Here is a 24647-nt window from a genome sequence, read left to right on the forward strand (position 1 = left end):
GGCTGAGACAGCTGGGCTGGGGCAGCCTGGACAAGAGAAGGCTCCTGAAGGGGAGACCTGAGAGCAGCTCCAGTGCCTAAAGGGGCTGCAGGAAACCTGGAGAGGGGCTTGGGACAAGGGCCTGTAGGGACAGGCCAAGGGGAATGGCTTGAACCTGCCAGAACAGGGGAAACTGAGATGAGCTCTTAGGCAGAAGCTGTTCCCTGTGAGGGTGCTGAGGCGCTGGCCCAGGGTACCCAGAGAAGCTGTGGCTGCCCCATCCCTGGCAGTGCTCAAGGCCAGGTTGGACACAGGGGCTTGGAGCAAGCTGCTCCAGTGGAAGGTGTTCCTGCCTGTGGCAGGGGTTGGGACTGGATGAGCTTTAAGCTCCTTTCAACCCAAACCAGTCTGGGATTTTGTGATTCTATGACTGTGAATGCAGCCCAGCAGGCACTGCATCTTCAACGGGTACTGGTTGGGTAAGGTTCTTTCTCCAAATGCTCCTTACTGTTTCTGACCAGAGCAGTTGACCATCATTGCCATTATGTACATATACTTTCTGCATATATAGAATTTTAGGAACAACATAAAAGTATTGCTAGTATATAGGATGCTTCCAGAAGCCACTGTATGCTTCTGCACCTGGAAGACTTCCCAGCCAATTCCATTAGTGGGTATGTGTACATGACCTCTCATGGTTTGCAATCCAAATCCATGTGCCAAGCTCACAGCTTTTAATGAGCGTTCTTCCTGAAAATGTCATCTCTTACATATTTAGAAGTTCATAATGGTTACTTTAGAGATTTTTATTTTGTTTTAATTTTAATGAAGTTTGTACTGAAAAGAACCCATTTTCATAGCAAAGTTGGAAGAGCGAGCAAGTAATTGTTTAGAATAACGAACTTTTTTAGAACAGGGCATGTATTTAGATGTTACTCCTGTGTAGGAGCTGTTCTTGTGCAGGAATAAGATATATATACATATATAAATATCTATCTACACCCCCAATTTTTCTTTCTATTGCAGTATTTATGTGTTCTCTTAACTCATTTGAGGTGTCTGACTGCATGACTGCTTAATCTTGCCTTTGCTCAGATAACTGAATCCAGGGCTTCCATTCTGCTTTTGGAGTCAATTTTCTGAGTCATTGATTGTTTTCATTGCTTTTTGTAATTCAGAGCTCCTGCTTTCCTTCAGTTGTGGTGCTCAGCTACCATGGGCAGCTGGGGCAGTAGAGTGTGTTGGATGAAGGAGAATCTCAGGAGCTGGTGTTAAACCTCCTTGTGATTTCCTCTTGTCACACCATGATGATCCTGGGAGTCTTGTTTCATTCATGGTTGTGTTTCTGATCCCCTGTATCAGACCTTTCCCTGCAGTGTTTATTGCCTTTACTTCCTCTTCCTTAAGTGCACATTTTATTATTGCTCTCTGGAAAAAATAAATGCAGGCTGTTATTGAATTATATCCTGACATTTTTATTCTGCTTTTCTAATTGATCAATGTAATTTCGCTTTATTGTTGTTCTGTACTATTCATCCTTATCTGGTTAGCTGTAATATCATGGAATGTGGTTTGGTTTGTAGTTTCTGCTTCTGAAATGCTTATCCAGGGGCTGCCTGCTGAGTTTGTACTTCAGCAGCTTCACTGTAGATACACAATCTTTGTTTTCAAATGAATTCAAATGCAATCTGGCCATCTCTTGTCCTGAAATCATACCTTCATGGAGTACATGTTTCGGCATGTGTGGGGGAAGCTGTAGGGCACCAGACAGTCCACATAAGCAAAACCATATAACATTAGGTGATTGCTTTTCAGACTGTTTTCAGAGTCCTTTTCCATATACCTTTGCTTTTTTTAAGGAAGAACATTGTAATTCCCCATTTAAAGTGTAATTTCCATGGGTTTGTTTAAGATATATTTGAAGAAAAGCAGCTAGTTTGTACAAGTACAGCATAGTATGAAAGGATAATTGAAAGCTCATCTGTGAAACATCAGTCTAGGCGTTTTATCTGTATTTTGGTGGGGAATGACAGGAAGTCAAGGATGCCATGTCATTTTGGAGCAGACTCCAGAATCAAGATGTTGGAAAAGCATGGATTTAGAAGGCCAGAGGGCTTGCAGACCATTTGTAATTACACTTTGGTGCCATGAAGTAGATCGAGGTGAATGTAAGACATAACTGAGACATTTGCCAACTGTTGCTCTCACCGTAGCAGTTTAATGTTCTATTTTATCCTAGATTTGTTTAATTTCAGTGTTTGCTGTGTGAGACTTCAACACTTTGCCTTTTTTTGGTAGCTCAGTGGACTGGCTCCATGGGTGCTCCCAAGCACTATAAGATATAAACCATTTTCAGTGGTCTGCCCTCTGTGCTGAGCTTGCTGGCTGACAGAAATTGTCTGGTTTCAGCTAAGTGACCAAAAATTGCTATTAGTTTGAATAAAATGCACTCTGTACATAATGCAAGTCTTCTGGGGTTAGCACTGAAAGATGAGCTTATCCCAGACGGTGAGATGATGTCTGGGGTCTGATTTGGACCCATCCACTAAAGCACCCTCCAGTTCAACACATTTACCGTGAAAAAACCCAAGATTTTAAAATCCTGTTTAAATCAAACATCTCATTAAAATAGAGGAGTCTCACTTGACAGGTAGATTTGGAGGAGTTATGTGCTGCATATGTTAATACTGGCCTAAGGTGTGGCTGAATGGATAAACAGGGCACTCATCGTAGGGCAGAGATAACAGCCTTCTTAGAAACAAACTTGCAGTTGTTAAAACTAAGTTTGTAAGGATTCTAATAGAGTTTCTAGCATGTCCTCATGGAATATCTTGTAATCCCTGGAGGGGAAATTGGAATTCCTCTGGACTTACCATTTTAGGCTGATACGAAACAGGTTTTATATTAAAATGTCCAGTTTAAACACTAGTGGTAATTCTGATTAACTGAAATACGAGGTAAGGGTTCTCCCCACAGAATCAGAAATGTAGTTAGAATCATGGAATCATAGAATAGTTAGACCTGGAAAGGACCTTAAGGCCAGTTAGTTCCAACCCCCCTGCCATAAACAGGGTCACCTCACACTAAACCATGGCATCCAAGGCCCAGTCCAACCTGACCTTGAACACTGCCAGGTATGGAGCATTCACAGCTTCCCTGGGCAACCCATTCCAGCACCTCAACACCCTTCCAGTAAAGAATTTCTTCCTTATATCCAATCTGAACTTCCCCTGTTCAAGTTTGAACTCGTTACCCCTTGTCCTATCACTACAGTCCCTAATGAAGAGTCCCTCTCCAGCATCCCCATAGGCCCCATTCAGACACTGGAAGCTGCTCTGAGGTCTCCACGCAGCCTTCTCTTCTCCAGGCTGAACAGCCCCAACTTTCTCAGCCTGTTTTCATATGAAAGGTGCTCCAGCCCCTGATCATCCTCATGGCCTCCTCTGGACTTGTTCTAACAGTTCCATGTACTTTTTATGTTGAGGACACCAGAACTGCACACAATGCTCCAAGTGAGGTCTCATGAAAGCAGAGTAGAGGGGCAGGATCACCCCCTTCGACCTGCAGGTCACGCTCCTGATGCAGCCCAGGATACAGTTGCTTTCTGGGCCACGAGTGCACACTGAAGCTGGCTCATGTTCATTTTCTCATTGACCAACACCCCCAAGTCCTTCTCCTTGGGCTGCTCTGAATCTCTTCTCTGCCCAACCTGTAGCTGTGCCTGGGATTGCTCTGACCCAGGTGTAGGACCTTGCACTTGTCATGGTTAAACTTCATGAGGTTGTCATCAGCCGACCTCACAAATGTGTCAAGGTCCCTCTGGATGGCATTCCTTCCCTCCTGCATATCAACTGAACCAAAAAAGTTGTAAAATGGAAGTAATTTGACCAAGAATGCTGAAATTGAGATTAACCAGAGATATGCTATGAAAAATCTGTCTGGTCTACTTAGTTTTTATATCTGCCATTTGGAGTATGTGAAAACTTTTGGCATTAGCAAATGCTTTTGTATTGGAATGATAAGCATTGATTGCTGAAGGAATATTTGTCCTGGACAAAAGTGTAGGAAGAAGAGGGGAGGTGAAGAGATGTTGGTAAGAGCTGTGGTTTGATTGTGTGACTTTGGAAAATGCACCTAATCTGAGGGCGACTGAGGGTGTTTGCAGGTGGCTGAGGAGGCTGAAATGGCTACTTTGGTCTTGTCCTTGACGATTCCTGTTTGGAAAATCAGTTGTATTTCAGTCCTTTGGCTGGTTTAGGCTGCTTCAGTGTGCAAGAGGAATGGTCCTGTGGTAGTGTTAATGTGTATGCTTTGTTCATGCTATAGAAAACAGCAAGTAACCAAAGATAAGCATCCAGCTTAATCAGGAAACATAATCCTAGTGTGAGTTGTCTTGTCAGTTTGTGATACTGCAGTGCTGTGTGAGATCTTGGGTTTGGCTTCAAGTTGCTTGTTGGTAGGACAGCAATCAGAAGTTCTCCTCACTTAGAGATGGTGCTTTTCACCACTCCAGACTTCCCAGAGCCCTGTTCAGGCCAGTGAAAAGCTCCTTTGGCTACTGGTGCTAATGAGTTTTGACGCACAGTTAGGGAAGGTCAATGAAGAGGCTGTTTCACCTGTGCTAGAGCCAGCATGTTGTACATAAAGGGTGCTTACATAGCTGGGAGAGTGGAGTTGGATCTGCAGATTGGTGAATGGATGGCAACAAGGCAAGTAATTCATCATGGTACCTGAACCCAGCAGAGTTTTGTCTGATGGTTTTCTCTGATGCCATGCTTGGGCCACCAGTGTATTGATTAAGGCACTTTAGAAGGGGAATAAGTCTTTTTCAAGTACAGTTTCAGTCTGTGTTTTTTGTGTCAAAATGAGACTCTTCTTCTGCACCCTGTCTATGACAGGGAGTGTTTTAACTGCATTAGGAGGTGAGACAGAAGTGCAGTTGCCTGTCCTTTGAGGAGCACTAGGCATGTAGCACCTTGTTGTCTTTTGGATGCTCTTAAGACAATGATTCCAAACTCTTGGATGTTGTTGTGGTGATGGTCTGAATGCCCTGCATGCTTGAGGTCCCTTCTCTGTCTCTGCAGGGTTTCCTTTGTTGCTCAAGGCTGACTGGCAGGAATTGCTTCCTTGCCACTGCTGGGGTTTTCTTCCTCCTTATGGGGAATTACGTGAGAGGATTTGACTTTTGGGAAAGGTTAACATGCACAAATGTGAGACCTTATCTAGAAGAGCAGCGTTTTGATGTGGTTATTGCAGCAGAAGTTTCATTGTGCTTGAAACAGAGAAAGCTGAAAGTTCTGGTTAGTTAATTGTGCAGAACTTGATTTTCCCTTTCCTTGTACACAAGGCTTGGCTTGATGCTTCAGGTTTGAAAGGGCACTGCGAAACCAGAGATCTTTGTTCTTACATCAGTGACTGTGAGACTGAAAGGAAAGCTCCTCTTCAGGAGATGGGGAGGAGGGTTGAATGTCATTAATTTCCCTCTCATTTGAAGCAGTACAGATGGCTGAATTGAAAATAGATTCTTTCAGCTTTGCCCCTGAAGGCCACAAAATTTCCGTCTTAATGAGACAGAGCAGGCAAAGGCCAGTGACCACTGACAAGATGTTTGAAGAACCGGTTGTTCTGTTGAGTCCAGGCTAAATGATGCTGCTTTCATACTGTCCACGTAGCTACTGGGAGGTTTCTAAACCTTGAGCGTTTAAAAAGCAAGGCACAGACAATGTGGATCCTGAGCCAGTATTTTCTGTGTGAATCTGTGTTGGATTGTGCTGGCACACAAGGATGAAGATCAGAGCTTCAGCCCTGTGTGGCAGCATGTTGCATTTCACCACTCAGTCCAGAAGGAAGAGACAGAGGAGCAGGGAGTTGGGGCAACTTGTTTCCATTCACTTCTGGTCACCTGTACTCGGAATGGGATCTGTGCCCAGCATCTACCCACATTTCCACTTCAACCAGGGTACAATTCCTCTTGCATATGTGTAGCTCCTCCGCTCTTACCGTCATTTTACAGCTGTTGGCTTAAAAAAGCATATTGCTTTCCAAGTATTTCACCTTCCCTTGCATTTGGCTTAGAAGCTGGAATCAACTGCTGGCACAGATTGGTTTTTTTTGTTTCCTTCATTGCTGTTATGATCAAAATATTTTGTCTTTTAAGTCTACAAAAGGGTGGGAGATGCTCTTGGATAGGGATCCTCGAAGGGTCCCATAGCACATGTGAAATGCTGTGCAAGCACCTTGCAATTAAAGTAGTTGTTATTTTTGTGCTAACATCAAGAGGAATAGAAGAGTGGGCAGAGCTGCCAAGTCTTCTCTGCAGTTTAATTGTCTGTTTCGTAACAGAACACATAATATTCCATTACAAATCTTATTTAATATGGTAATAGGCTCATTTGCTCTCTGGTTATCAGTGTAACTTCTCTACCACAAACATCTGTACTTGCATTGTGTTAATCTGTGTGAATGCTAAACACTGACGGAGTTCAACTATAAAAATGTATTTTAAAAGCTTTTTTTTTAATTCATTAACTGGAAAGTAATTGATAATAATGTGAGCTCTTCTCGTATTATTATCCCTTGGAAGCAGGTTGGCATTTGGTCCATAAGCCAGAAAAGCAAAGTCAGTTTGAAAAGATAATGGGTTTCAAAATCTTAATTTCCTAAATCAGAAATATTTGGGAGCGGGTAACAGGATATCTAGCTCAACTCTCATTTTTTGTGGCCAAAAATACTGCCTCTTAGGATTCATTAGTAATGCCTGCCTGTGAATGATGCCCCAAGTTAAAGCTCTACCAGTTGGTAAACGAACCTGAGTACTTTCTGAATGTCTTCATTACAAGTTAAACATCAGTGAAGAAACCAGAAATGAGCCCAGCACTTTACTTTGTACTAATTTTGTTTGAGATGGGTTGGTCCATCAGTTCCCTTATGGTGCTCCTCTCTCCTCCTCCTCACCCAGTACTCATCTCTCAGCCTCTCAGATTAGCAATTGCCATTCCCAGACTACCACTGTTTGTTCTTCTGCTGGGTATCTGTGCCTCTGCTCTGCTGTTTATGCTCATCAGTTCTGAAACAACAGGGTGTCTAAAAAGGCTTTTGAAAGAGAATCCTGTAATGCCAGGTTGGAAGGATCATCTGGTCCAACCTTTCTAAGCAAAGCACAACCTAGGCTAGATGTCTCGACACCCTGTCCAGCTGAATATTAAAAGTGCCCAGTGTTGGGGAGTCCATAACTTCCTTGGGGAGATTATTCCAGTGGCTCATTGTTCTCATTGTAAAACATTTTCCTCTTGTGTCCAGTCAGGATCTCCCTGGGAGTAACTTGTGCCTATCACCCCTCATCTTTTCCATGTTACTCCTTGTAAAAAGGGAGTCTCAGTCTTCTTTGTAGCCACCCTTAAATACTGGAACATGGGGAAAAGGTTTTTCCTCAGCCACCTTTTCTCCAGGCTGAACAGTCCCACCTCTCTCAGCCTTTCCTCACATGGCTGCCCAGTCCTTAGCCATCTTTGTGGCCCTTCTGGACCCTTTTCAGCCCGTTTGCATCCTTTTTGTGTAGTGGAGACCAAAACTGAACCCAGTATTCCAGGTGTGGCCTAACAAGTGCTGAGTAAAGCAGGTGACACCTTTATATCTACTGGTGATGCCCTTGATGTTCCCCAGCATCCTGTTGGCTTTCTTTGTTGCAGCTACACACCATTCACTCCTGTGGATCTTGTGTCTGTCAGGACCCCCAGGTCCCTTTCCTCAGAGTTAACCATCAAATACAAGAAGTAAATGGAAAACTGGGTTAAAACGTGGTTTAATTAAAAGTAAATTGTGTCCTAATGCTTCTTTTGATGAAGTGACCAACTTTGGCAAAAGCAGGTTAGAACCCAGAGCAGGTATTTTTTGTATCAAGAGCTACTCATTAAACTTCCCATATATATCCCATTTCTTGTCCTTGGGTTTTATGGTGTAGCTCCTGAGGACAGCAATTTCCATGTATGCTGAGGTGGTCGGATGTTTGTGTTTTTTTTAACCCAAGTTTTGTGCTTGTGACAGGGGATGTCATTGACTTGTACTCATTAGGCTTCCTGTGGCAAGTTTAATACATGGCTAAGGAATTACATGTTATCCTGTGCCTAATGTTAGGAAAACAGGAGCCGTTGTACATCCATGGAAAATCTGAACTTTTCATGTGTCCAATTTTTACATTCGTTTCTATCATCTATGTAAGCATTTCAAGAATTGATGTGTGTGTGTGTGTGTCTGTATGCATATGGGGAAAGATTGAATGGGAATGAAAACATAAGCTATTGATCAAGCAGACTGGAACAAAATTACTCATTAGCTAAAAACAGCCAACAGTGAGAGAGCAATGATCTATCACAGGCTGATCTCAGTGTGATGCATCTAGGAAAGGTCACATACAGCAAAATGAATGTGGCAAGATACTTGCTGTAGTGATAACACTGTATTTATGGCATTTTTCAAGTCCCTGGTAAGACACCTCTGAAATCACACACAAGGAATTGGAACTCTGCAGCCTACAAAGAGCAATTCAAAGTGGAGCAAATACAGAGGGTCTGCGAGGAGGGTGTGAGGGGCTTGTCACATCACCTCCAAGCACCCCTGGCTCACTGAGCCTGCCAGATTAAGGATGGAGTATGGGAAGTGCAGCTCACAATGAAGACAAATGCCAAGGAAGAATGTGAGGGAGGAAGAAAGATTTTAAATCAAAGGTGCTGTTTTCATAAAGAATAAGTAATTTGGTCACAAATAAACGCAGAAGATGGTTTTCAAATGTCATTGTAACAGCTGTCTGATACAGCTAGTAAGTACACAAATATCTAAGTCATTTTAAGGTGGAGTTTCTGTTGTGTGTGTTAAAATCATGGGGATTTGATGTGAAATGGATGTCTGGAGTCACAGCCAATTGGGTGCAGCCATATCCAGATTTTTGCTCCTGTGAGAGTTTGAGCTGTGAAGATACATGTACATCCTTATGCAGTTTCTGGTATAGGTTTACATGCTTATCTGAGAGTGAAGCATCATCTTACTCTATAAATAAATACTGCCATATGCTAATGTTCTCTAGTTTATAATGCAAAACCGGGGGGGGGGGGGGGGGGGGGGAGAGAGAGAGAGAGTATTGAAGAACTGCTTGTTTTAAAAATATTAAATCCACCTACAAACCTTTACAATGATTTCACAGGAAGAAGGAAACCATGACCTGGTATTCCTTATTCCCTAGCATGGAATAACTGCTGTTGATAGGTGAAGCATGTAAACTGTTTGTCTAAACTCTGTGGTCTTTCCACATTGACTTGCTTTGATAAATATTAAAGGGCAAAAGGCTGCTTTGACTTCCTGGAACTTGAACAATTAAACCTGCCAACATCGTAAGCAAATAGCCCTTCTGTCAGTGGTGTAGTAAAAGAACAATAAATAGGTTGAATGTTCTTTGTGATAGATGATATTCAAATTGTTTGTGGCTGCAAACAGCTCTTCTTTCTACTGCCAAGCTAAAGCAGTGTTGAGTCCTTGTACGCAGCCAACAGCTTTGCTGTATTACCGAAAGTTCAGTATCTCTGAGTTCTTATGGATTTTACATATCTTTAGGGTTGCCCAGAGTACATCAAGACATTTTGAAAGCAGAGACCCAGAGATACCACTTTTTATACATGTCCTGAATTAAGAACTTGTCTGGTTTGCTGTTATGAAATACACATCTTTGGTCATACAGAGCTGGAGTATGTGATCAGTATAGAATCTCAGCCTGGTTTGGGTTGAAGGGACCTTCAAGCTCATTCAGCTCCAACCCCTGCCACGGGCAGGAACACCTTCCACTGGAGCAGCTTGCTCCAAGCCCCTGTGTCCAACTTGGCCTTGAACACTGCCAGGGATGGGGCAGCCACAGCTTCTCTGGGCACCCTGTGCCAGTGCCTCACACCCTTCCAGGGAAGAGCTTCTGCCTAAGAGCTCATCTCAGTCTCCCCTGTTCTGGCAGGTTCAAGCCATTCCCCTTGGCCTGTCCCTACAGACCTTTGTCCAAAGCCCCTCTCCAGCTTTCCTCTTTCCAGGTTTAGGCACTGTAATGTGATGCAAATGAAAAATTGGGATGTGATACAAATATCTGCACACAGTGTTTCTTGAGCTTACATGAACCAGAGAATAAAATCTTTGGATCAGTACAGCACTGTCTATTTGCTAAGCTGAATTTCTTCACTAAACACAAGGCTGTGGTACCCTTCTGTGTTGAGTCTTACTCTGTGTTTGTGTACCAGCACAACCAGTGTTTCTGTGGATGCTAACACCATCTTTTGTCTTTCCATTTTATTTGAAGTTCCTCCGGAGTTTCTGAAGCGACCAGCAAATATTTATGCCCATGAATCCATGGACATTGTCTTTGAGTGTGAGGTGACTGGAAAACCTACTCCAACAGTGAAATGGGTCAAGAATGGAGACATGGTTATCCCGAGTGACTATTTCAAAATCATTGTAAGTATATTGCCCATTTTGCTTGTTTCTAAGCTGTTGACCTGTTAGTCCTCCAGCACACACATATGGAAACTCGGTTCTTCTATAGGATAGGCTTCCTGGTTCTGTACTACTGATGTTTGCAGCCTGGAGGAGAAATGGTTTCTTGAAACCTTTAATGTTCCGTAATTCAGGCACTTTAGTGAACCACTACAACACATTGCTTATATTGTACAAGCTGATTTCTTTATGGCTTAGATTTTCCACAAGACAGACACACACACGGTGACAAAACACACTTTGGCTGAACCAGTTGAAGTGCAAGCTCACAGGGAACAGTGACTGCTCTCAGCAGTCATCTGTAACCAGGGACAATTGCCAGAGTTTAAATATAGCTGAGCTGTGGCTCGTGAGTTTTCGTGCTTCTAGAGGGAAATTTTAGATGTAGTCAGTCATTACTGAGGTGTAGTTGAGAACTTAATGGTTGGGTAATTGGTTGTATACCAGAGGTTGTAGGATTGTAACAGTGATCTCACTTATTGTGCTTACATCTACTGCTTAAAATGTCATAAAAATGCCTGTGGAAATGGTATGAGTTGCCAGTGATATGTGATGCTACAAAATCATAGTCATTAATAAGTGAGAGCTGCTGCTGCTTTTTGGTACTGTGTAATTGGAAGGTTCAGCGCAAGAGAGGTGAAATCTGAGGGCAGCTCCAAACATGCTTTTCCATGTTACTTGTTTGGAAGTTGCTTCTGTCATAGCAATGTGCCATAATAACAGCAGTGCTTTTGCAGTTGCAACCCATTTTTAAGGATTGTGTTTTCCCTTTCCTCTTCAGAAAGAACATAATCTGCAAGTTTTGGGTCTGGTGAAATCAGATGAAGGATTCTATCAGTGCATTGCAGAAAATGATGTTGGAAATGCACAGGCTGGAGCCCAGCTGATAATACTTGACCTTGGTAAGATAAATCATGACAGTAGAATGCCAAATGGTGGGGAGGAACAATTTCAAGGGGCCTTTTCCATGCGATGTGTTCTATCTGGAACTCAGCTACTGCAGGAGGTTGCATTTTTTAAGTCACATGAGTGATTCAGTGTCATCTTCTGTGCACCTAACGTTACTTAGGAGAAAATGGGGAATTCCATAGGATCAACCTTGTATGTGAAGTATTGTTGCATGCTGAGATTTAAAAAAAATTACTAACAATGCTCCCCTTGCAATGCTCTGCATTTTGTGTTTTGGATCTTAAAAGGGAGTAATTGCTGTTATGATTAAAGACTTCCCCAAAAACATGGTACAAATACTGTTCCTGAGGCATCAGCTTGTTTTCCTCTTTCAGGTCACACAGTTCTTTAAAATAACTTTTCAGAGCAGAAAGAAGAAAACTAATAGTAAGAGGGATAAGGGGAAAGACAAGTCAGACAATAGGTTGTGTTGCTGGCTTTAGAGGGTATTGTTTCCAAATTGTAACCTTTTATTTGGGTGGAAAGCCTTATGGATGGTCAGAAGCATGATGTAACCTCATGCTTGTAATGGTAATAGATGTGAAAATGCTAGACCTGGTTTTGGTGTTCACTGTGCAGAGTGTGCCACAGAGAGAGAGATTTTCTTTTCTGAATCTTTTGGAGAGTAGCTGTGCACTTACAACTTCTTCTGAGTTCTCAATTGGATATGGGTATGTTTGTTTGTGGGCTGAAGAGATAGATGCATGTACTTCCCAAAAGGATTTGAGGAAGGAAAGGTGCCCTCTACTGGGTTCCGTAGCTTTAATCTTAGAGAGCTGTGGGGTTTCAGCCTTGGAGTGGTGGTAGGCATCTGGATCTAGCAGCAGCCTACTGTCATCAAGTTGCCAGAAAACTCAGTAAAAGTAATTTTCTTTCTGCTCTCTGCATGAATCACCTCAGTAGTTCCCAAATCTTCCAAAGGGAAGCATTATTCCATATTTTCCATGTTTGAAAAATACTGAATAATTAATGTACTCCGGTTTTGAAGCCCTGCCCAAGTCTGTACTTTCACCCTGCTCCCAGTAGTAGGTTATAAATTACTATTACTGTTATTATTTCAGTTCCTGTAGTCTCACTTTTCTTCCTTTCCCATGTTGTTTGCCCAGTGGTTTCTCCTTCCTGTTCTACTCTGGCAACCTGTCCTGTTCCATTAGAGGACTTTGCCTTATAATGCTGTCCTTTTTCTTTTGCATGCTGCCAACGGATTGTGGATGCAGTGTTGATGGAGTCTCATTTCGGGTGTGAAGATACACCCCAGCATCCTATCGTTCTGTTACATGGCCTGCAGGGTTTTAACAATGCACTCCCTGTGTAACACTGAAGTTTAGTTGTTGTTCTCCAGTGGTAGAGAGAAACACATGGTACATCACCAAAAGTGCACTTTATTTGGTTGGGTGCTGAGTAGCGGTGTAACAAGTAGTGCGAGTAGGAATGAACATGCTGTGTCTTAGTTGTGAAAGCTGGTATACACAGTCAAAAAATACAGCTCTTTGATATTTTAATACCTTCTCACAGTATGTGAATGGCAAAGAAAGAAACTGTTCAGGGAACAGGGGTGAAGGGATCATACACAGCAGTTCAGGACAGCTACCTTGGTAAGAAAAATAAACCCACTCTTTTGAGAAAAACCTATTCTGAACACTTCAGTTATTCATTCAGAAAGCTTTTTATTCTAAATTTCATAGCTCATGTTGCGAATTATCTACTTTGCCAAATGAAAAATTAGTTTCAGTGAGAAAATGTGAAGTGTTCATGGAAGTTCTTCCCAATTAGCAGCCTGCCCCTTCCCTTGCTGTTCTGTTTTCTCCTTCCAAAATGGACTTGGCAATTTCCAAACTAGCTATTTGCAGACTATTTCCCATGAGCCATTTTGCTTATCAAATTGATCTTTAATTAAATTTCAATTAGAAAGTAGAGGCCTTATGGAATTTCTTTATGGGCCAGGGTTGGGCCAGGATTGGGCCAAGTCTATAGCGAGGGCATCTGTAAAGAGAGCACAGCATTGAGCATGGTGTAGCAGACAGCAAGGAAGGAGGTAGTTGCTGCCATTAAAGGTGAGTTCGAGTAGCTGGAAAGAGTAGAGTTACTCAGACTTTGAGGGAGATACAATGAGAAAGATTAAATAGAAATAAACGAGTAAAGCTGTTTGCACTCTGCATATTATATCAGAACTCAGTTGGCTCTTCCGTATGTGAGCTTGCTTCAGTCAAAACCTTTCCCGTGGAAGTTTTCCACTGTGTTGCGCTTTGCTCTCTGGAATGGTGCTGTTCCATCCATGGCCTCATTGAGGGTTTCTTGGGGGGCTTGGGGAAAGTAAAATACCATGTGTGGATTTTCTGCTGTGGTAGGGGGTAGCATACTTGTTAATCACAACAGGCATAAAGCGTACATTGTGATTATCTGCTCCAAGTTTCTTTTGGCTTGGTCCTTTTTTGTCTTTGGGGTGCATTCTGAAAAGCTTGCACTGGATACAGAGTTATTTGTGGAAAATACTAAAACTTAATTAGCTAAAAAAGGGGAAGTCAAAGGCTTATTGGAGAGGCTTTTTGTTTTCTGTCTCTGTAATTCTCTGCTAATAGAAAAGACTGTACTTGGAAATGGTTTGGCTCTACAGAGCCCGCAACTTCTGCTTTTTCTGGAACATACAAAAGGACTGTGGCATCAAGAGAAGAGACTTTTAGGGCAACTCTTCCATCAGTGAGAAGGTTGAAAGTGGGAAGCGAGGGAACAGGAGTCGAGTAGATAGTCTGAGTTAAATACTCTTCTACCAATATTCCCTGTACTTCAGGTGTAGAATTCTGCCATAGAGTTGAAAAGCATGCCACCTGCATTCCAGGTGCTTTGAGATTGGGAATTGTGTCCCTGTTTTCCAGATACCTGCCTTCCCCTTTTTGGAATTTCACTGGAGTTGTAGCCCTGCTGCCTTTTAGGGAGAATTTAAGAGCTGCCTAAAGGAAGTGAATTGCCTCGATTACCACATTCCTCTGCACTTGCCCTCTGCCAGCATTTGGCATCACTATATTCCTCTCTTTGACTCGTGTTGAGATAGGTGGTTTGATCTTTTGTCCTGCAGATGCCACCACGGAGGACTTCCGCATACCCCAGGGAGAAGAAAGAGCCTCAGCTGTGCCTTGGGAGTGATGTTCTCAGCAACTTCCAATCTCTCCCTTCCTTTTTTACACAAATCCAACCTTTCTTATGTCCAATTGATTGGTCAGCCCTGACTATCTCAGTTACAGATCAGATTTCATAGAATCATAGAATAGTTAGGATTGGAAAGGACCTCAAGATCATCTAGTTCCAACCCCCCTGCCATGGGCAGGGACACCTTACACTAAACCATGCCACCCAAGGCTTCATCCAACCTGGTCTTGAACACTGCCAGGGATGGAGCATTCACAACCTCCCTGGGCAACTAATGTCCTCATTGAATTACAACAAGTTAATTTTTTTTCCAGCATCGCTTTGTATGGTCTGTCAAAACCTCAGGAATGGGCTTTCCTTGGTAAGGTTAAATGGCAGTGGGGAGCCTGAAGAACAAATCCAGGACCTGTAACCTGGCCTCTTCCAGAGGATCTGGCATGGCTCAGAACTGCCATTTGGGGACTGGAAAAAGAACAGGTGGTAGTAAGTAAGAGGAGGTGCTTTTGGGGAGGGAGGCAGATGGTTCCCTGTCACCCCCATGTGATAGGCATTTGACAAGTATGCAGGCACCGAAAAAAAGGAGTGATTCTTGAATGCTGTATAAAGACAAATCAGTGTAAATAAATATGCCACGTTATTTAGAGAACAATTTCAGACTGTTACTGGGATGTGCTGTATCACCTTCAAAATTCAAAGTGAGTGTGGTAATATACTGCAGGATTTTAGCTCTTTTACACTGCAGAAGGGAAGTGTTTGTCATCCGTGAGTTGTGTAGGAGTGAGATCTTCAAGTGAATGACCAGAACACGCTGCTGGTACCCAGTAGTACACCGGTAGTGCACCACAACAGGAGGTTCTGTAGTGATCTTGGAGATACTTAAGTCACACCTAAACAAGGGCCTGAGCAACCTGGTCAAAGGTGGCGCTGCTCAGGTGAGGGGTTGAGTAGGTAAACTCATGAGATCCCTCTTAAGTAGCAGTATTCCATGATTCAGGAAGAGTGGTCTGAGAGGGGTGACTGGACCCTGTTTATGTCTGTATGTAGCCTTAATGTAATAGTCAAATTATAACAGTTTTGTTGTGTGTATTTCCCTGCTGATCTCCTTAGAGAAACAAATGTTTGCTACTGGTGACAGTTTGACATTCCAAACCAAATTTGATTACAGTATGACACCACTTCAGTTGCACTGGGTGATACTAATTCTTCGCTGAAATGCATTATATGAATCCTAATTCTGAGTGATTTTAAAAAACATCATTTATTGACCTAAATTGGTGTAATTTAATCCCATCCAGAATCACTGCTGCATGAATAATTTCATTTGATGCTGGTCCTTCTTGGCCAGAGTTTGGCCATGAGCTCTCCCAGGTCACAGCAGTGAAACAGCAGGGTGGTCAAGACTCTGGATTGGGTCAGGTCAGGGCTTCACCAAAGCACTGAGAACTCTTTCCACATCTGATCCTTCCAGCCCTTTTGTAGTAACTTTCTCTGGAATCTATTTGCTTGCTGTTGAAAATGTCACACAAGACAATGTCAAAAGCCTTATTTAAATCAAGATAGTTGAAATACTCTGTTTTCCATCTCAGTTCTGCTCCTCTGCCATAGGAGCACATATAAGTTCTGTCTGACAAATGCTGGCTTCTGCTGAAAGAAGTCCAAACGTTGGCACTAAGAGGCTTGTGCTCTACTTTGAAAAACTCAGTGGCACTTTTGGATACTTTTCCATATATAAAAAATTACATAGATTTAAGTTGTACCCTCAGGGGTTGAGCCCTAGAGGCTGACAACTCCCATGTTATTTTGGGACCCGTTTTGGGTGATTTCACTGATATCAAATGTAACTTCTGAGGCTCTCTCACATCTTTATAGAGTTATTTAGAGTATTTTCTATGCAGTAACATACAAGAAACAGAGTCAAGAATGTTCAGTGTCGAGATAGTATTTGCTCAGTCCATGGAATTCTGTAGAGTTCTTGGGGACAGAAGTACTGGAAAAATACATAGGATGTTGTGGATGAAACATCAGAGCAAGAGGAACAGAAGTTCATTGAGTAAAAGAGAAGGGCTCAGGTGGGTATTGCTCCCCTGGTGGGTATTCATCCTGAAGACTGTTCTAGTTCTTGGTTCAGAAAGAAGTGGTTTGTGTTCAAGATGCTTCAGGGGCTGGAGAGAGCTGGGCTGGGTCAGCCTGGACAAGAGAAGGCTCCTGAAGGGGAGACCTGAGAGCAGCTCCAGTGCCTAAAGGGGCTGCAGGAAACCTGGAGAGGGACTTGGGACAAGGGCCTGTTGGGACAGGCCAAGGGGAATGGCTTTAACCTGCCAGAGGGGAGACTGAGATGAGCTCTTAGGCAGAATCTCTTCCCTGTGAGGGTGCTGAGGCACTGGCCCAGGGTGCCCAGAGAAGCTGTGGCTGCCCCATCCCTAACAGTGTTCAAAGACCAAAGGATACCAGACTCTGCTGGGAGTCAAAACCTGGTGAGATGTGAGAGATCCTGTGTGTTCTTGTGGGGAGAAGATCCGAAGTCCACTACAACAAATACCGTTAGGGACAAGACTAGTGGGGGATCTCACGCTTGATGGCATGAGGAAGTTTATAAGAAATACTGTCAGTTTTTCTGTTGGATGTAGGTGAAATCTTTTCCAAACTTGCTGCCTCCATCCCTGACTCATGATACCAAAAGAGCTTCATGTGAGTGATGGATGAACAGCTTGGAAGTATCATTTTGAAAGTTGTGGCTTAGGAACATAAACAGCATCTGAAATCACAAACTGACTTCAAAGTGTTTTGTAAAACCAAAGCCAAACTCTGGGAATATTTTGTTAGTGGCTGTGTACACTTCATTGCTAATTTTCTGTAAACAGAGCAGTATGTTCAGTGCTGAAAGATAGGGGGTTTGGTTGGTTTAGATTTTCATTTACATTACTTAGCTATTACTCCTCAGCGAAAGTCAGCATTTGTGTTTCTCATGGCTGCATGGCTACACAGAATTCCCAGAAAGCTGGTTTAATTCAGTTAGAGTCATTTCTTGACTCTCCCTGTTTAAAAAAGAGCCTTTATTTAGTCCATGTGGCTATTATTATGACTAAATAAATGGCCATTTATTTAGTCATTTATTTAGGGCTCTTTACGGTCCCTGCTTATACATAGTCCTGTTGAGAAGTTAAACTGATGAAGCTAAACCAGAGTAGATCTCAAACTGCTTGAATTAGAACTTCATGAAATTGGGAGCCCAACAGTTCTTGTGCTTTGTGTTCAATCGACCATTCTTGTTTCAACATGTGCTTTAAAGAAACTGCTCTAATGTAGATTAAATTCCCAACAGATGAATGTTTGCTGGTGTGTGGTGGGTCGCAGGAAGCACAACAAAACTTATAGGATGCTCTGAATGTGCGTATTAGTTTCGTATTTTGGTTTATGACCGTATTTACAGTTGACTTGTCAAAAAAGAAGTGAAAGCTCATGGAGGTGCTCGGATCCCATCATATGTGCCATGATTCTGTGTAAGGCTGCTGGGTTCCAGCAATCACTGCTTACACAGTTACACTTAGAAGCAGTTGGGCTGTGTCGCCTCTTTAATTTTGGTTTTCATGACTGAAATGAATGGTTAAGAGCTACTTGTGTTTAAAGAAATTATGTGTTACACTGTGAAGAGGAATACTCTGTAAGGAGCATGAGGCAGAGGTGGAGAAAGAACCTGTAGGCGCAAAAAGCTTGCATGTTCTTTGAGAAACATTCAGCGTGCTGATACACATTTTCTGTTCTTCACCTGTGTTTCTTCTATAATTATGCAGGAAAAGTGGAATGAACTAGGATGTGTACACGTGGTACCACAGCTGTGGAATGGGCTCTTTAACGTCTCTTTTGGCTTACTCTGGATTCCCAGTGGAGTTTCTCATCTGAGAACAGTCTCTTTGCTACCAGAAAGGCTGATAAAAGCAAACACACATACCAAAACAGCACTTACCAAATCCACCAATTCCATTTTCCATTTATCTTCATGTATTTTATATAATTGCTGTTCCACTGTGAGCAGCTGCAGTTGTCAGGTGGCAGCTGATTGTTCCTCTGCCTTTACCTGGCTTCTAGTTAGAGGTGAAAACAGAACATCACCTGCAGGCGAAGGATGTGTTCACTGCATCATGAGGGTGTTTGCTTTCAGTGTGTTACGGCTTTTCTTGCTGAGATGAAGAGTATAACGGCAGCATTAGCTTTAGCTTGGGATCTGTGACAGCTACCAAAGATTCCTTCTGCCTTTATTATTCACCCACAGGCTTGTGAAGATTGACAGGAGTAGCCGTGATTTATAATTGATCCAGCCTGGTGCTGTAAAGGGAAAATCTCAGATTCTGTCCGTCTCGCACCAGCGGGGGGAACAAACGTGTGGATATGATCCTAATTGGTTGCTTATCCTTCAGAGTTGCTAAATTATACAGTAATATCTGAGACAGCTGAATGCCATTTGGAGAAGAAGGAAAAATGATTGGTTTACACTCTGGTTGAATATGTAATATCTGAATCGAGGAGGAGGCTCTCTTATTGCTGCTGTCAGTTATTTTTCCAGCGGTCTTGACAAGATAACTTGAATAGGCTTATAAGGAAAGAAAAGAAATGTAACAAATCTAGATTCCATTTTTAATGATGGGCATTCACAGTTGAAACTGGCTGCAAGTTGTCCCTGTTCTCACTGTGTGGTGTTTTCTTGTTTTATTGGTTGTTTCCCCTCTGCTATTGCCTCTCTTCCACACCAAACAAAAATTAAACTCATTGTGGATCCAAAGTCTCTAAAAGACAAATGCATTCTGTATGGTTCTCCTCTTGGCATATCTTTAGTGAAGGGGCTTAAGGAAGCTTTTAGCAGTGGTCAGTGACCAGAGCAATCCCGGTTTAAAATGTTGCATCTGTTGCTATAGACTCATTTGAGGGATAACCTCAAATTCTTGTGTCTCAGATTCTCCAGTGCCAGACTGGATAGTGTTGCTCTATATGTGCTTAGAGCCTGAAAGGTGCGTGTTCTTTACACAAGTATGCAAAAGTAAATAATACGTGTATCAATCTAGGTAAAGAAAACCTGGGTGCACTGGTATGTACAGAAGTAGTTAAATAAGTAGATGTTTAATGAAGAGACTAACAGAAATGAGTACAATTTTACCATCCAAACAGCTTGTTCCATCTCATCTGCTGCAGCTGCAACTTGCCAGAGTTGGTGCTAGGCGTGCTTCAAGTGTCAGCAGATCCCACATGATGGGAAATTCTTTCCCATCCAAGTTACACTTCTCAGAGGTAAGCACGTAGGCTGACTCTGGGATAAATTGTGTGTGCTGCAGCCACCTCTGCATTGGCAACTGCAGAGAGCCTGAGCATTGAGGAGTCTTAACAAAGTGACAATGAAATATTGCAATTTAAAACCAAGGGTTATCAAAATTACCTACAAGAAGTCATGTTGAATGGTAGCAACTTGAGCATGGGTTGGTTTATTTCAGTTTAGGCTGTTACTGAGAAAAGAGAGAAAGAGCAATGACCCCATGGTGTTTCTTTGCAAATACATCTTTAAACAGGCAGGTAATGCAGGTTGATGGTGGTACCAGTGCAGTGGTGCTGCTCTCCTGGCAAAGCAGGGGTTTAGTCCTGAACCTGGCTGGTTGAAATGGTTCTTGTTAATTATGTGTAGTTTTTAGAGCTGACAGCAGCATCTCTGGCCCTGTGACTTTGGGTGTGCAAACAGGGAGTGACAACTGAACAGCGGTGCGAAAAACATAAATGTGAGAGTGGGAATGTGATTTGCTCAAGGTGATAACATGAGCGATGGGCAGCATCCCAGGGAAACCTGTGGCTCAGGGAGCAATCTTGCCCAACTCTTCAAATATGCAAGTGGCTGCTGTAAAAATGAGTAGTATTTTGATGGGTAACTGCTCCATAAAGAGCTGTGCTCAAATAGAACACACTGAAATAAAATCACTGCTTTCCAGCTGTTATTAAAAGTCAAATTACAGCACACTGTCGCAGGCTTTACTGTCCTTAAGAGCTTCTTTTTATTCTGCATTAAAGTTCAGTTTCTGAATATTTCCATGGAGAAGATAACCTGTACCAGGTTCTTGTGCATTTACATGCATTCTTATTACCTTGGGCTCTGTATGTATGTTTTGTTTTGGGTTTTTCACCCTCTCTTCTTAAAGAATGGTTGTTAAAAAAAAACAATAAAACAACCCAAACTTCAGTTTTCCTAAATCTTTTTAGAAAATGAACTATTCACTGTAGAACTTTAAGATTTTGTCCATCATTTTGCAATATGTTGTTATGGTTTGAATTTCTCTCCAATAACAAAACCTGTTGACAATAACGTTAAACTCCCCAGGGCTACGTACAGGTATGTTTTGGCTTTTGTCCTCCTTTTTCACAATGTGAGTCTCATGACCAAACACACACAGAGCTTTTTTCTGCTCATCCTGCCCTGTACCACCAGTATCTGGTCAGAGCTGTAGGGTTCCTGCTGCCTCCTCCTGCGGGCTCCCTGCTGCGTGCACTACGTTGATAGCTCTGTCACACCTTTTAACAGCGGCTTTATGAGGCAGGAAATACTCAAATTGCTTCCTCTACACCAAAGCATTTCATAGTGAAATGAAAGTGGGAGGAGTATTTGTTATCAGAGCAGGTTTTATGGCTTCCTTTCCAAAACAGGCTCTGGGCAGAATGTGGTTATCAATATATTTATACAGCCTCAATTTATTCAGTGCCCATCAGTGTCCATTTTACATTAGTATATAGGGCCAAATCAATGCTTAAAAATCCCAGTCACTGGGTATTAGTTGGGCATTTGCTTGTTGTGTATTTTTGGTGAGCTTTATGCCAGCAGTGTGCACTGAGTGAAGAGTAAATACCACTTCCCATTCCCATGGGAATGTAAATGAATTTAAGGCAGTTTAAATTGGAAAAAAAATAAAAAATTAAAAGAAGGCGTTTGCCTGCCTGTTCTAGGCAGGAATAAGTCAGTGAGCATCTCAATTTGCTTGTATGAGGAAAATGAGGGTTGCTTTGACCTGGGGGAGGGTCTGTTCCTCATGATGGGAGGTTGCACACAGGTGAGGCCCTCAGTGCCATGGGTTAGTGGTGGCCTTGGCAGTGCTTGGGAACGGTTGGATGTGATGATCTTAAAGGTCTTTTCCAACCTGGCAGATTCTGTGATTCTGAAGGTGATTCAGAGAAAGCTCCATTGGGTTCTTATCCTCAATCCTCTTCCTTCTTGCAGTAGGATGGAGGCTTTTCTTTGTCCTGGCTCAGTCCTCCAACTGTGCCACCGTGGTCGGTGTCATGTGTCCCCTTGGGCAGTTGCTTCAGCTCCTTGTTTCAGGCAGCAGTTTCGTGAGCAGCTGAGACCATCCAATGGCTCTTCACATCCCAAAGGGGAAGTGTTGTTCTGCCACCTTTGAACCAGTCCTGGCATGTGTCAGACCCTTTGAATACCTTCAGCTCCCTATGTAGCCTGCACAGAAAGTTGTGTGATCTCTTTGCTGGACTGACGGGGTGAGTTACTTTTGTAGTCCAGGCCATAAAGCCACTACAGGACTTTATCTGTTTATGTATGTAAGTGCAGCCAGTTCTACAACATGTGAAAGGAGTTTCTCCCATTCAGCAGACATAAGCTCCCAGACAGCATCCCCTTGTTTTCCCATCACTCATTGATTGTGTATTATAGTCAAAAGGATTTTAAATACCACAAACATTAAAAGCACTGGGTTTAGTAAGACTGGCACATAAGTGCATAGGAAATACACCCAGGGTTGGAAATTGCTGGCAGCTTGGAGGTTTCTTTGCAAGGTAGAGTGGTGAAACAGACATGAAGATGCTCTTGGCATGTGAATGTGTCATACAAAATAAACAGGTCATTGGAGAAATGCCTTTATCAAAGATTCTCCTGTTCCTCTGTCCACTTTGGTATCAAATGTCCTTTATATCCAGTGGTAGGCAGTACTAGTGGCTTTTCAGTTCCTCACAGCAAGGACTATATCAAGCACTGCAGTATCAACCATAAAAGCTCTGCATGTTTGAAGGCCTGAGCCCCTTGTTCCTGGGCTACAATCCCTGTTACACACTCGTGTAGGCCTGAAGCTACCTTTGTGGAGTCAGTTCCTCAGCAGAGGGGCTTGGCATTTCTGAACTGTGTGCAATGCTAGGAGTAATTTCAGGCAGAGTAGCCTTTCTGTCCAGCTGGTCCTGGTTGTGCTTTCCTGGAGGTGTTGATCTGAATGTTCTCCCATGGTTTTCTTTTTCTGGAGCAGTATCACAACATCCTGCAGTTTGAGTCATCTCAGGAAGCACAATTTTGTGTAAAATTACTGATAGAATTTTGAATTTTCTCTGAAATACTTTTTTTCAATCTTTTCATGGTGGCATCAAGCAGATGTAGATCTGTATCTTACGCCATGGAAAGGGAGGTGCTGTTGGTTGCTGTTAGGAAATCCAAGAGCTTCAGGAAATGTATGTTTGTTACATACAGCAGAAATCAGTTTAATCCACTCTCCTTATCTGTGTATTCAGTCATTCAGCTTTGCATGAAAGCACCTCACAGTAGCAGAATAAGAGTCTGATAGATTTCTTTAATTAGTTTTTCCAGGGGAAGGAAGTAATTGAGTTGTTATAGCTGAGCTATTGAGACAAAGCACCAGCTCCGGTGGTGCAGACGTTTGTCCTGTAAGAACAACTTGGGGCCAGTTACTGTGGTTTTCTTTGTGTTAACGTGCAGGGAACTACTAGAAATAACAAGATGATGTCCCTTCCCTCCTAAATTTATGAACTAAGCCCTTGAAGAAGGATGCCAATTTGTAAAAGTAAAGTAAAAAAACAAGTAAAAAAACAGGGGAAAAAGTAGTAGAGAAAGCAGAATTCTACTGGATAGTTTCTTATCCCATTGTGACCAGTTACTGCTGTGGTTTTTACATACTACAAGGGAAAGGGTATAGAAGGAAATCAATGGTTATCATCACTATGACTGAGCTATCACAGTTTCTTAATCCTGATTAAAGCTGAACCCTATTCTAGATCAGGAGGAATGATGCCATACACTGAAGCTTGAGTTTAGGAGAGCAGTTCATCCAGGGACAAGTGAGAGAAAGTCACGAGTACCTTTCAGGAATCAGTAAAATAGCAATTTATGTGAAAAATATTTTATAATGCATAAACAGATTTATCCAAATACCCCAAATCAAAATTAAACCTATTGGTGCCTCAGAGATACTTCTTCCTTGTGGCATACAGTTAAAACACTGAAGGAGTTTGGAGAGGTGAGTGTCCTTGGTCATGCTTTCTACAACAGGCCCTTTGACAGAAGAGGAATTTGCTGGGTTTAGTTGTAGTGGATCTCTGTGACTGAAAGCAAAGATTCTGTGTATGCTTACAAGCTATAATATCCATTCTGAAGTCCTTATAAAGAGGGCTTCCTTTTCTTCTATGGAAGATTCCTCAGCTCTGCCCCTGATTCCTGTTGGCTGGGTCTCTCTTGCTCTCCACTCAACCTCTCTGTGGCCTCTCAGGGTGCATCAATGTGAAAGTTCTCGTTTCTACCCCTGATATTTCCCACCCATGCCTCTTCCTCACCAGCTGAGTTGCACCTCAGAGTGGACTTGGGTGTCCATGTCTTTGGGATGAAACTGAACTGGAAGATGCTCTCTAGTCCTGCTTGAGTGTCCAGGGAAAGAGCTAGGCCAAAGTGAAACCTATAGAGGAAGGTGTTGCTCTCAGAAACAACTGATTCACCCTCAGTGCCTCTCCTGTGACCTTCCAATGTAAGTGTAGCCTCAACCCTTGGTCACAAATCCCTGCTGCTCTCATTGGACATGCGCTGTGACTTGGTGAGCACTTAAGTATGGCCAAGAATAGTCTAAATGTGGCCACTAAGTAGTTCTTAAAGTGTGTTACTGATTAATTTCATCCATTTCAGTACCACCTTCCTGAGGTGGGTTGTAGCAGTGGCATACTTGCTGCACATATGGAATAGCCAAGGGAATTGGACTTGTCCCAGGTCATTCAGATAACAGCAGCAGAGCTGAAGCAGATAACATTCC

The 24647-nt window shown here is 42.7% G+C and overlaps 1 protein-coding gene across 5 annotated transcripts in view; it reads left to right on the plus strand.

Moving 5' to 3' along the window:
- Positions 1 to 24647, plus strand: part of NEO1 (neogenin 1) — a 194145-nt gene that overhangs the window by 114010 nt on the left and 55488 nt on the right. For all 5 annotated transcript variants that reach the window (XM_034065997.1, XM_034065994.1, XM_034065995.1 and 2 more), the window contains exons 6-7: positions 10307 to 10461; positions 11282 to 11402. In XM_034065997.1, the coding sequence (XP_033921888.1) occupies positions 10307 to 10461; positions 11282 to 11402 (276 nt within the window). The remainder of the gene's footprint in view (positions 1 to 10306; positions 10462 to 11281; positions 11403 to 24647) is intronic.

Source organism: Melopsittacus undulatus, chromosome 9 (assembly GCF_012275295.1).
Source record: "Melopsittacus undulatus isolate bMelUnd1 chromosome 9, bMelUnd1.mat.Z, whole genome shotgun sequence".
Classification (NCBI taxonomy): Eukaryota; Metazoa; Chordata; class Aves; order Psittaciformes; family Psittaculidae; genus Melopsittacus; species Melopsittacus undulatus.